Below are 14,225 nucleotides of genomic sequence, written 5' to 3'. Positions count from 1 at the left end.
GAATGTTTGTATCGGTCTATATATCTGTATGATATTGTTGGCAAAGCATCCAGAGGACACATCACACTAAATGTATTAGGTTTGCACCTCGCATGGGGAGACTGACACAAATTTAAACCAACCCATCAATGAAAATTGCCCGACTGCCTCCTTGTTAGCTGACACAGATGAGATTGTGGCATATTGTTCCAATCCCTGACTGTTCTGGGGAAGAAGATATTGTCAAAAACCAAGGTGCGAGTACGGATTTTGCAAATTTTTTGTATGACCCCTGGAGATTCTACATTTGGAGTGAGGATACCATCAGACTGAACATCGACCAACTTATTTGTTGATTATGTTGAACACCATGGATAACCTGTTGGTTTCACGCCGTGTCTCAAGGGATGACCGATTAAGTTCCTTGAGTACATGTATGTTTGTCACGTCGCCAGGTGCTCTTCTATAATCGTTGCCAATAAATCGGGCAGCTTGTCTTTGAATCTGTTCGAGACACTGGATGTCAGACACCAAGTGGGGATCCCAGATGATGAATATTCCAGCAATGGTCGAACCAGTTTGAAGTACGCTGTTTCTTTCACCTTTGGAGTGCAGCTCCACAGACTCCTCCTCAGAATATTTAATACCCTCTGAGCTTTCTTACAGGTTTCAGATATGTGTTCAATTCCTCCATGACAAATTATGTAAATCCCAAGATATTTTAGGCTGGTTAGACTATACTTAAGTTTTCACCGCAAAATAACAGATGGTTTTGATTGGTGCCCCGGTGCCTATATGGAGATTGTGTGACATTTGCTTGGATTAAATTTCATTCCCCATCTAGATTGCCACTTTTCCGTGCAATACAAAAGACAGTCGTGAGCAAAAAGACGAATGCCCGAAGCACGGTTACCTGGCAGATGTATATATAGCAAGAATAACACCAGGCCTATCACTGACCCTTGGGGGACTCCAGATGGTACTGGTACAAGATCTAAAGCCTGACCATCTAAAACTACCCTCTGTGTTCTTCTGGACAGGAAACTTTTAATCCACTGATGCAGTGGTCCTACAGTGCCGTAAGATCTTAATTTATGTAGCAGAATTATGTGGAACTTCAATCGAAAGTCTTCGTAAAGTCAAGTATAGCTACATCTACTATTTTGCTTGTTGTCGATTAATCTGCCTATGTAATGCAAGGTAGTAATAAGTTGAGTTCTGTCGATCTTCTGGACCCAAAACCATGTTGGCAATCTGTAAGAATGTTATCTCCAACGGAGAGATTCCAGGACATACCTCTCTATGAACCATGACATCTGTTGTGGTTTGGATTTCATCTGTGAAGACACTCTGAAACTGCTGATTTGATAAGTCAGTTTTTAGCTTTACTGTCACTTATGATGTTCTCACCACCTTTCAAAATCAGATACTTCAAAATTCTCCCTCTGAAACTTTTTTTTATGAATAACCAGAAGGTTTGGGGATTTGCCTTAAAATTCTCTCGGAGGTGTGAATTTATATACTGGGTTCTTGCCTTGCGGAATTGATTTTCATAGCCTTGCTAGGTTGTTTGAAGGCTTGCCATCTTCTTCCTTATTTCACTTTTGTGCTTTCTTGTAGAGACGTCTTTTTCTTCTGTATTCTCTTTTAAGAGCATTACTGAACCACGGTAGATTATATCTACTTGATGTGAACTTGTGGGGTACATGCTTTCCAAAAGATCAAGCAATATCTGTTGAATGTGCTTCCCCTATTTGAAATCTGGTAATTGTCCTGTTGATGCGTTGTTACCGTAAGCAGGTTTTTTAACGGATGGCACACGTGAACCCTATCAATGATTTGAAAGAAAACGCATTTACATAAATGGACATCAAATAAACCCTCTCTCTCCAAGACGATAATTAAACATTTAGACAGACAGGGCAATCTTCTCTGTTGTGAAGATGTGTGGCTCTGGGTAGAGCCGTAATATGAAAATAATATATAAAAATAAAGATATAGGCCTTCAACTCTCGCTGAAGCGGCAGACATTCCGCGTCCACTTCTTGTGGCCAAAACCTGTGTTTTTGCACTTGGCTACCTCCAAAGACCTCTGCACTGTGTCACAAGCAAGATCATTGAGGCTGAGGATGTGGTCGTGATATTCGCTGTTGACGCTCTGCTTCCCCATCCGAGCGTCTACCGTGGCCTTCCATCTTGTATGGATGCGAGGAGAGCAAATGACCTCCTCTTGCATTCACTTGAATGCCAAAAAATTGTATTCCTGGCGGTTACCTTCGATTTCCTCAGGGGAGCACAAGGATGTTCCCCGGCGAACAGAAGCCTATCGCCAAGGTTTGCTTCGCTTTGTGAAAGACTGGTCACACCGCTAGCCTGCATGGTTTCCAGATGACGTATTCGTCTATTAATTACAGTTTGCTCACTCTTAGAAAGAGCGACAAAATGGAGTATGCACTTGCAGTCATCCATTGACAGAGAATTCACTTCTTTGTCGCTAAAAAGCACGGTGAAGGTGGAGGTATCATTTCCCAACTAGGCCTGCAGATTGACAGCAGAACGAGAAATGATGGCTACACTGTACTTAGGTCACTCGTACTCACTTAACATTCCTCCAACACACCACAAAACTCCAAGATCAATTTGCAGCGAAGCACGACGTTTGAAAGCTGCTGATGACTTCCTGATCCCTTCTCTAAAAACGCTGTGTGCGCTGCTCGGTCTCTTGGCATGTTTCCAGTTATCTGTGAATGACTTTCACCCAAGACTTTCTTAATCCCTTCTCAAAGCGTATATTGTACATGTATGATCGTGCGATCCCGTTTGATGTCCAATGAGTGCAGAATAGTTTCTTCTTCAAAACACCCATCCAAACTACAGGCAGGAGGGAATCGTTCACTCTCCCTGCATTTACACAACATGGGAGGCCATGCTGGACGCCCGGACGGGGAGGCAGGGTGTCAACAGCGACATCACACGGTACGGCCACCTCCTTAACTATAAAGACCATGACGTAGTGCAGAGGTATATTTGGAGGCAGCCAGGCAAGGGAAAAAACGGGGCACTTCGCGTTCTGGCAGAAAGATTCGCTTTTGGCATTTTTACCGATTCAATCATTCAATTTCGCCGTTGTTAAGATGGTTTGAATTAGTAGCTACATGTATTTAGACGTCATTTTTCTTGTACTTAAAAGTTAACTAAAAAGCATGGCCGAAAAAATCAGGCCTAAACATTTCATAATAATGAATGCTGTTTGAATTTCTCTTGTTAATTTGATTCAGGGCCAGCGCTTTGTATGCAAATTTACATCAGTTCGTAAACGAAAAATGGCATAGAATTCAAAACATCAATCGTGTTGTACGACTTTCAGGATCAGTTAACATTTATAAAGAAAAATAATGTCATGCACTTAAAAAAAGACGAAAGTTAATGATTAAATTTGTAAAATGAATGCCAAAAAACGAATTAGCTTGTCCAATTCAACGCCATTCCCGGAGTTAGACGAAAATGTCGATGAATAGGACGAATGAGAATGATTTTTTTCTTGAAGTACAATGCTGAGAAAGTGAACTTATGTGGTATTGTTTCCAAATTGGAGTCCACATTTGGGTCAAATGAACCCTCTTTGACGAAATTAAATTTCCTTTTTGAAATGAAGGAAGCGGTAAAGTAACGTACATTAAAATCCTCGACCCTAACACTCAATGTGTACGTAAAATCACATCGAAATCGAAGAATTGAGGACTGCTGGGGTAATGCATTCTGTATCCTAAAATTCAAGAATAAAGGCAGAATCTTTATTGTTCCTTTTATGTTTTGTCTTTTGATTTTCTGTTTTTGTATTATTTTGTAAAGAATGACATGGGCGTTACATCCCCACCGCATACCACCACATCTCTCCCCACCCCACTCACCGGACTATTTTGGCTCGTTTTCTTTTAATTTTCTTTTCACAATAGCCTACTTGTCCAAACCGTTTGCTGAGATTTTGTTGATTGTTACTTGCCATGTTTTGTTCGGTCGCGAGGTGGCAAACATTTGGCCTGTTAATAGAGCAAGTAACAGATGGCCTGCTCACAGCACAGCGATTAGTAAGATACAAATATGACAGCAAGATGTCACTTGCATTGTCAACTGCATTTTATAATGATTAAAGAGGCCTTGTACTAATAGCCGTCAGGAGTTGTAGCCGTTTGTACAATGACTGCGCCTTCGAATTCCAGGATAGGAGAAGTTTTATTGCCTAGTTTGCCAAATTTGATAGCTTTGTTTTGAGTCAGGAGCAATGTGCGTAAGCCGACAGATTTAACAAGATTCACTCCAAAAATAACGTACGATTCATTTGGAAAGAGGAAGAGCTACTCTCTTACCCAAAAGAATAATAACAACCGGAAGGTAACAAAGGGCAATGCATAGTTAATCTGGGCCTAGTAATGCTGAAAGTGATGTGTAATTTTCCTGTAACCGAATCCTTCCTTGCAACACTTTAACTGTAGCTCCATGCTGTACCAGCTTGGTCTGTGTGTAATTTGCCAATGATTACAAGTCGTGGATCTGACAAGTTGAAAATGTTTGGCCCTGCGAAACTCCAAAGGTACACTTTCACCATTGTCACCACAATCCTCGTTTCTCTCTGCCTGTTCTCGACGGCGTCTTCGCAGTCCCCGGAATGCAGGTTTGAGCCCTTACCGGGCAGTGACGGCAACTTTGCCGTCGGGGATTCGGTGAACCTGTGCTGCGGAATCCCGGGCACTATAAATGTCACGTGTTTCAATGGAGAAAAGAAGCTGGCTTGCCCAGAACCGAATGTGACTTGCTGCCCACTGGAGCTCGCACCGGAGGACAATGGTGTTGATTTCACTTGTACCGTACTTACATCTTCCTCGGATGAGCCACGTAACTATTCCTTCATGCCGTTGAGAATCTTACCGAATGTCACCATCCGACAAGCAGGACCCGGGGTTAATGATGAGGTGGGGTCCTACGCAGTTGTCGAATGTTATGGTGTGGGCGTGCCCGGTATTGCCAACTACAGCTGGACGGCGACACACAGTGAAAGTGGAGAGATAATACCTCCTGAAAACTACACCCTTCTGGCAGATGGCCGGGTGATGGTGATGACAGTGCAGGCTAGTTTTGTAGTGTCCTGTACAGTGAAAGTACCTTCTGGACTGTCCAACAATTCTAGCTTGACCGTTGAGGCTATAGAGCCAGCAGTGTCGCCAGTGGAATCCTGCCAGTGGATATTCCTGTTTGCCGCCGTGCTGGCAGTCCAAGTCGCATTGATGGGAGTCGTTCTAGCCCATCTTCTGTACCTGCGGAAAAGGATGCGCAAGAGAAAGTCTATGACTCCTCGTCGTGACAAACCCAATGCCGAGCAAGCTGCAGACACTGAGTGTGTATACGCCAATGGTAATCAAGACAATGGCTATGCAATGGTGGACGAGGATGGTGACTCCAGAGCGGGCGAGTACGAGGACGTTTCAGTTGAAGAGGGCATGATGATTGACCATTCCCGCAACACTTCCATCGTCTCAGAGTACTTAGATTTGCATGACCCGCCGGCAAACAATTCAGGCCAAGAATATGCTTACGCCGAATTTGCCAACACAACAGGTGGTGGGCGTGAGACAAGCCGCGACACCACCATCATCTCAGAGTACCTGGAGTTACAGGACACACCTGGGGGTAGGGAAAAGGAAAACGGGCACCAAGTAGTTGAATGTCCCAGCAAGAGAAAAATCACCGCCGAGAGTGAGTACGAGAAGGTATCAATCGGTGAGTGCGCCGACTAGAAAACAGGAATAGATTTGACAACCACTGGTGGAGAGTTCTCTGACTTTTGGCATACCCAACCTGAGTTTAAACTTGGGGATCTCTTCTTGCGTCATTGCATGTCTAAAACAAAAACCTGTATATGTTCCTTTTGTACTATTTATAACCTGGCATATCGACAATTTTTTTTTAATATGCTGCAAAAGTTTCACAAGTTTTCGCTGCATCTTTAGCAGTTTTTGTGAATACTACATTTGTAACATTTGACATAATTATGAAATATATAACCTGTACGTGTAAACTTTGCAAAGATCATGTTGAAAGGTAACTTTTATAAAATAAAGTTTAGTTTCCAAAACTGTCCTTTTATCATGCACTGTGAGGCTAGTCAAACTGCTATCATGAGGATTTTAGGTTTTTGCAACGGCAGGCCCAGTGGTACATGTAGTGTCACCGTGATTTAGGTTGTTGAAAGTCTGTCAAGTATGACATATCTTTACTTGTTACCATGAAAAAGACAACCTCTCTCCGCGTCGGTGCTCTGCCCCAGCATGAACAATATGAGATCTTGAGCACTTTTTAAGCATGTAAAAGTGAGACTAGTGTCTTGGTTCCATGCACATGCATCGTTCATACAAAATTAGGTGAAAACACCTTGGTGTGGCCTTGGGGTTTTTTTTGGGGGGGGGGATATTTGGTCTTTTTTGAAATTGCCATCTTCTTAAGTTAGTATTAAGGTGTAATTGTTTAGCATTTGTGGCGCCATTATAGATTGGCAAAAATCGGCCCAAGAACCAACGTGTTAACCTTAACGAAGGAATACAGCACGTTTACAGGTAAGATTCGTTCGCAGTATAAGCACAATAAAAAGTAGTGGTAAATGTTGTTACTGTTTTGAGATCTCAAGAAAAGGTACATGAAATTCAAGAAAGATTTTTTTTAATTACCACAACGATTTTTTTTAAACTGACACTTAATATTGAGGTATGATTTTCATACAGAAGTTGGATGGAACCGTTCGTTATGCGCTCGTCAAAATGGCGAATTTCAGCAAATCTTAAATTTAAAAAATCCCAGTTATCGAAACGAGTTCAGGAAGAATTTTGTTCTCGAACATTTGTATTATATTGGTCAGAGTTGAAGTTGCGCCATTTATCAAGATGTATTTTTTTTGCGTTGGGGAGATGTTAATTACATATAACGGGTTTTGCCCTTAATATACGTTGGTTAAGGGCAAAACCCGTTATATATAATTGCGCCATTTAGTTTGCAGATCTTTTTATCTTTATGTCATATATATAAATACGTTAAAGCAATTATACTTCTCGAAGAATCACCATCTACATTTTATAGAGCGTGGATCAACGTAGAACATAATGTTCACATTATCTCTTCTGATAGCAAAAGCGGATGCCCACTTTCCGTCCTCAATAGTCCTCAAGTAATATTTTGGAAAAGTTAACCTTGAGATGGGTAGAAAAGGAATTTTATCAACGACCTTTAACCTCCGGCAATATCGTTCCTAGGTCTCGTTGTTCCTGCGCATTTTTTTGTTTTCATTCCCTGTGCTTACGTGAAAACGAGACTGTACAACGTTGCAAAGATTAAGCTACCCGCACTCAATGGGTTGCGGTCGAGTTGACCTGACGCATTTCTTGTCAGCAAAGGTCAGATTAAGCATTTTAATATGTCGTATTAAAACGGAACACTGTATGAAATCCATTTCCTTATAAATTAAACAATGTCTGAAATATTTTGATTTTTACCGACAGAGTGCCATATAGTATAATTCCGTGATTGTTCATCTGCGTACGAGACCGCCGAATTGTAGTGTTCTTCACTATATTTTAAGTTTTTGTAAGTGACAGGTCAATTTAATAGATAGTTCTCTCTTAGGTCAGGTAATTTTTCAGTTTCTATATTATTGATAGATATGCTAGCAAATATGTTACAAAGGCCTTTTTCCCAATTTAATTTTTAAGAAGTATATGAAGGAAAAGTAATTCAAATTCTTATGTTTTTGCACGTTATTTTTCCAATCAAAGAGTTCCGGAAGCGCGCCAGTAGGGATCAACTTTCAGGCTTTCATTGGTATTGCCGCGTCGGTCACCGTCCGTCCTGTACACCGACTGCAGATGTACAACTTTGTATCTTACAGATCATGAAGAACGCCTTTGACCAAGGCTAGACGACAACGGTGGTGGAAGAGACGATGACGTCATTCGATAAACCTGGAAAACAAAATGGCGTCCAAATATCCAATATTTTTCATAAGAAATGCCCTTGCGTAGGTGGTTATACGTTTACACGGAGGTTGCTAGTATATCTCAGTTCGATGTAAATTTCATTTATGGCCAACTTTTTTCTTGACAAACTGGGTTTTCATATCTTTGTATTCCTTCATGTCAGTTAGGAGAAAGCTTTTCCACTGCTATGAATGCGTACCATCGAGCACCGTTCTGCATCTTCTTCAATGGTAGCGTTAGTCCATTAACGTCGTTAAAGTGAAACTGCAATGAAATTTCTTAGACCCAATTTTTCTTCAGCTTTGTAATCTTCTTCAACGTGTGAAAACTTTTTTACAGTCTAATTTGGTTAAACATATTGAAAGGTGCACTCTTTTAAACAAATAATCCACGCTTCTTTTAACAAATGAGGGCGCTGTCGCTATTAAGTCATCTAGGGAAGACCATAGAGGAAGGACACAGAAGGAGTTGCAACTCTGGCACTCAAAGTGTTCAGTGATGGTCACCGCCGAGTCAGGCGAATAATAGAAAACATTCCAAAAATACCCGATTACTGCCTACATCGTAAGTGGACAAGTGTGGCCGGTAATATCCTATATAGCAATACTTGTATTTTTGTGCTTGCAGTTTAATGCAAATCATTGCTGTAACCAGGAAATAGAGAGAGAAAAATCCCTGGTATTAGACCTACTTTTGGCATCGTAAATAAACGTTTTAAATTTTGATAAACTGTTCCATTATCCAGCAAAGTTTGTAATTTTATTATCCTCTCTCCAATACATCAGTGTTCAAAGACTCGGTACGAATTTGATTAAGACTGGCCAACAAAATGTTGACTTTCACTGGAAAGCTAAGTTCATAAGTAACAAAATGTGCTATTTCATCACAGGGGTGATCGTGAAATCTCATAAAATACGCTTTTGTACAAATGCCATAATAAATATGATTGAGACATAAAAGTGCATTTTGAAGGTTTTAGGAAACAAACTAATAGCAGCCACCCTTTAAAGTGCATCCTTTAGGTTCTACCGTTCACATTGGAGGAAGCGTGACATTTGTCCACAAAGGAAATATTGCTCAGTGGCCAATTTCTGGGAAGTCCCATTTTAATACCAGTACCAATTGGTGCATGGTTTTAAGGGAAATGTCTGAGTTTCTGTCAGAGTGCAATAGAGTTAGAGATAGTCTGTCGAGTTGCGCAGGCAAAACGACTGCCTAGAAGGAAGGAGGAATTGACAGAGACCAGAAATCGTGCGGTTTTTCATTTAAATAATTTGGCTTTTATTACAACCCACAGGAGCTATTTTTTCCAAGTAAACCTCAAGTACTTTACTTGAGGGTTCTGACCACTTGAAGTGGTCATAAAATGTTACACTTACACCAAATGCTGTGCATTTGGTCATTCTTAAAGGACAGGTCATTTTTCTTAACGCTTGAGTGCATTGTTCCCGCTTTTCCACTTCATGCATACTTGCTTAACAACCGAAGGACTTTTGTTGGTTTTATGTGATCAGCTGTGCATCAACTTAGCCCGTATTGTTGGGGGCACTTGATCAAACAAAATCAACGAGGAAGTGAACACAGCACGGCAAAAACCTACTAACTCTCTGCGATTAAGCTGCTGTATCATGAAACGTCTGCAACAGTTGATGCCTCTATTCTGTTTAGAAATGTATATATACAGGCAAACTGTATCACCAAAAACAAATACCAAGAAGGCCACACGACAGACCTTCGACGTTAGTTCACATTTCTCGCAAATTTCTACTCGAAGGAAACCACCAAGTGATGAAAGAGCGTTAGATGGGAACCGTGTATTTCAATACTACAATTGTCGGCGAATGAATTTTATATAATCCACACATATTGCCTCATTCCATGTCAACTCAGTTTTCTGAGTGTTTTTTTCGTGGACTGTTTTAGTCAGATGTGTTGTGTTTTGCAAACAATCTGCCTGAAACATGGCGCAGCTCTAATGTAGTGTGTCTTCCTCCCTCCAGCGCCTTTCTAGAGCAATATTTTGCTTTACATTTCACGGTAATTGAAATTTTTCCAAGCTCATCATGTCTGTCCATAAATACTGAGTTCACGAACCTGTTGGAAAGTTCTCATGACATTCCACTTAGACCTAGTATGTTCCTATTTGCCGTTTGAGGGGGTTCAACAGCATTTAACTGAATGAATTCATACTTTTTTCTGCAACGTGGTTTGGCAAAAATGCATGAGGAGAGCCTATGGAACACTGAAGTGAACGAAGATCATAACCCTCGAGCTCAGCCAGGTGATTTTGGCCCATCTCAAAGCTGGGTTGTGCGGATAAAGCTTGATTTTGTAAAACTTATCTTGGCATGCACATAAACCACTCCTTATCATTACAAATGTGAAGTTTGAAATCAATCAAACATACGAATGTTTGAAGTTCTGGGCTACAGACGTGCTAGCCCACGTGCATTGAGCATCACAGTGGAAAAAGTGCATCATTATTTTTGACTGACCTGTCTTTTTGGGCACTGCATGTGTAGTAGGAACGGCAGGTTCAATTTTCAGAGAAAAGGTGTCAAGATGACCACAAAGAGTCTCTCTGAAAACTTGTGCACTGCGGAGATATCAGAAGGGGACGTCCGCCCCTGGCTCTTTTAGGGCTCTAAGTAATCTTGCATAATTTATCACAGAAAGGTAGGCTGTGCTGTTAAAAATTTTGTCAGGAAAAAGCATTTATGTAAAATCTTGGCTGTTTCTTCCAGCTTTCGTTGATTACTAACTGCAAGAATGCTCGGTTTTTGTGTATTTTTGACGGGCCAAAGGTACGTAGGCCTATGAGACAACGTGGCTAATGTAATGAATACTTTAATACTTGAACAATTCAGCTGTATGGAAATAGTGAGCCGTTGCAATGGTGATTGTTGAGACATAACATAAAATCAAAACTGGTGGTTAAGTTTGACAAATGCGACAATGACCCACTTCTCAATACACATTTTAGGACTCAGTGCCAGGCAATCTCCCAGACGACAAATATTCAAATTTCATGGGTCATTAAATTTTGTAGGACTCTCAGTTCACTCTTGGAAATATTTTTTGAACTACGCAAGTACTGAAGGGCCTACAGAAATTTTAGTCGCATCCAGTTAAGTTGCTTGTTAAAAGAAATGCTTCGTGACAACAAGGCTTCCTGATGCAGGTAGCAGCATAAAAGTACAATTTTATCTTGTTAACCACCAACCTCATTTACTTGTTGTAAATCCTTAAACATGCATTTTTGTCAAATACATTGCTCAAATATTTAGTTTTTTGTACATGATGCCGTTGGATATCGTGTCAAGTTAAAATTTGTAGAAATATGTAAGGTTTTCTGCTAGCGTCGGAAATAAACGCCTATGAATATGTTTTGAGCACAAAGGGTAGCTGTTTTGTCTTAAAATTAATTTACATAATTTCCTCAAGGTTGATTTTGGGTGAAGTTTTGTGGCGATAATTTGCGCCCAGTAACATACATTGGCAACAAAATTTAGTTATCAAAAATGTTTTGGTCTTCGTCAATTCTTACTGGCCTATAAGTCTTATTCTCTGTGCCCTTTTCTGATTAGTCATCGAGAAAAACAGACTGAAACTAACAGGAAATGACAGCATGTGCCAACTCTTCCTTGTTTAATTGGGTTCTACCGTTTTTTTAAATCATCTTCTGTCATGGTTTAATAAATAATTTGATTTTAATTCTGTGGGTCTCCTTGCCGACTGCGTTCATCATTGTGGCTTTTGCTCTACCCCTCCTTCACCCCACCCACCAGATTTTTAAAATATCATCCGACAAAGTCTTGAACCCCACAAACTGAAGCAATAAATCATAGGAAAAATGTAGTACAAATCAAAAACAGATCTAGGCCTCAAAAATAGGGCACTCTTCTACTGGCTGCCTAGTGTTCAGCGACCGGCTCAGCATTGGACAATATGGGGTTGGGAGTTTCGTCACGGTTATATAGTATTTACGCCTCCGTTCTAAAGCTACTGTTTGTATGGGGGGAGGTAAATGGGGCCAACATAGTCGCCGGATGCTGGTATGTATGAGCTCCATACTGGACCCAAAACATCCACTGAGTGGCGCAGACCCTGAGTCCTACTCCAACCTCCACATGGTACCCCCTGGATTCCAACCGAAAGGAGAGGGCGACTGCGGGTGCTTGGCGCAGTACAACCAGGCTTGCTCCGGGCGGGTGGGGCTCGTCAGCCTTGGCCGGCTGCCCACCTAGGAGAGGGGAACTCCGATAATAAACCAACGGGCAGGAGGGGCTCGTCAGCTATGGTCGGCAACTCGCCTAGGAGAGGGAAACTCCGACATCAAACCTACGGCCCGATGACCTCGCTGTCACCGTCCCAACTTGCTAGGCCATTGTAGATGAACCTCGTGCTTAAAGGGTGGGGCCAGTTTGTGCGCGCTGCACTTCACCTTAAAACTCCCCAGCGCAGGCTGAAGGGCACGTCCACGTTCTTCAACCAACCATCCTAAAAGCCCTGCAGCGATGGGAAAGGGTCAAAAGCGGCAGGTGGAAGATGTCACTGGAAGCTATAGTCTCGATCCTACATATCCTGAGCGACCAGGCAGCCCTATTTAGGGAGAGCACTGCCTGCTCCACATGGAGAGGGGCGGTAGAAAAGGTTCGCCCAAACGAAGCTGGTCTCCACTATACCCAGTTGGCTAGCCGCGGTCACCAGACATCTTCAGAGCAGTCGAACAATCATGAAAATAGGAGAAGAAGAAGAAGTGCTGAGAACAAAACAAGGGACTCTATACTACTTTTGTCGACCTTACGAAAGTATTCGACACAGTGAGCAGGAGAGGACTATGGCTCATCCTGGAACGACTTGGCTGTCCCTCAAGTTTCTACAGATGGTTATCCAGCTGCACGAGAACCTGCGCGGTCCGATAAGACTCAACGGTGGCCTCCAAGCTCACACAAAGACCCTGGAGAGGCTGATCCGGGACCTTCTTTTCGCAGACGACGCTGCCCTCGTCGCCCACACTGAGAGCTCTGTTGCGCATCATGTCCTGCTTTGCGGACGCCTCGCGGCTGTTTGGCCTCGAGGTTAGCCCCAAGAAAACGGAGGTTCTTCACCAGCCTGCCCCCCCCCAGAAGAATATCGCCCACCCAATATCACCACTGACGATACTGAACTGAACGCAACACAGCAGCTCGCCTACCTGGGTTGCATCATTTCATCCGATGCAAAGATCGACCAAGAAATTGACAACAGACTCTCAAAGGCAAATAGCTCCTTTGGCAGATTGTACCAACGTGTTTAGAACAACAAAAACCTGAGGAACGAGACAAAGATCAGCGTCTACAGGGCCGTGGTTCTTACCACTCTCCTCTCCGGCTTGGAGACCTGGGTCAACTACCGCAGTCACATCCGTCTCCTTGAGCGCTTCCACCAGCGCTGTCTCCGCACCGTCCTCAACATTCACTGGAGTGGCTTCATTGCAAACGTTGAAGTTCTGGAGCAGGCCGAGATCCCCAGTATTGAAGCCATGCTACTGAAGTACCACCTCCGATGGACAGGGCATGTCTCCAGAATGAAGGAACATCGCCTACCAAAGATTACTCTGTACGGCGAACTCTCCACTGGCCACCGTGAGAGAGGAGCCCCGAAGAAATGCTTCAAAGACTGCCTCAAAAAGTCCCTCACCGCATGTCATGTTGACCACCAGGGCTGGTCAGACCTGGCTGCGTGATGCCTGGCGCCACATGATCTCCAAAGCGGTCACCGACTTTGAGGAAGACAGAAGAGACGCGCAAAAAGACAAGGGACGCAGAAGGAAGGTCTGAGCCGCCTCTGACACTACACTGGACGTTACCTTCACCTGTGGACACTGCTCACGGACCTGTCTTTCCCGCATCGGACTCGCGAGTCATGAGCGTGCCTGCAGACGACGTGGACAACCTTCATAAATCTTCGTTCGCGAAGCCAATCCATGATGATAACGACGGCCTGTACGTGTACAGCTGAATTGTCAGAATCAGTGTGATTTAGATGTAATATTAATTGGTGGCAGTGCGATATAAATTGAAAAGGGACAGTATGCACCTGCAGGCCCTTTCATAACCGCCTGTGTGAACCCGCGTCAGAGGCAAAAACTTAAGGCTACGGAAATTATTTATATTATTATATTGATATATATTTCAGATATTCAAAAGAGGCGTTGCTGCGGTTTATCTGCACGTCTGTTACAAA

General features: G+C 42.6%; 1 protein-coding gene across 1 annotated transcript; it reads left to right on the top strand.

The window, feature by feature from the left end:
- The first annotated feature begins 12,837 nt into the window (after nucleotides 1–12,837).
- Nucleotides 12,838–13,725, top strand: LOC147799093 (uncharacterized). The gene is made up of 2 exons (XM_087136797.1): nucleotides 12,838–13,065; nucleotides 13,297–13,725. Exons 1-2 carry the CDS (start codon nucleotides 12,838–12,840, stop codon nucleotides 13,723–13,725), a joined length of 657 nt encoding a protein of 218 aa, XP_086992923.1.
- Nucleotides 13,726–14,225: the final 500 nt, after the last annotated feature.

This window comes from Acanthaster planci, linkage group LG05 (assembly GCF_054643075.1).
Source record: "Acanthaster planci isolate LZ-2023a linkage group LG05, COTS_SCS, whole genome shotgun sequence".
NCBI classification, from domain to species: Eukaryota; Metazoa; Echinodermata; class Asteroidea; order Valvatida; family Acanthasteridae; genus Acanthaster; species Acanthaster planci.
This window is presented reverse-complemented; position numbering and strand designations above follow the sequence as displayed.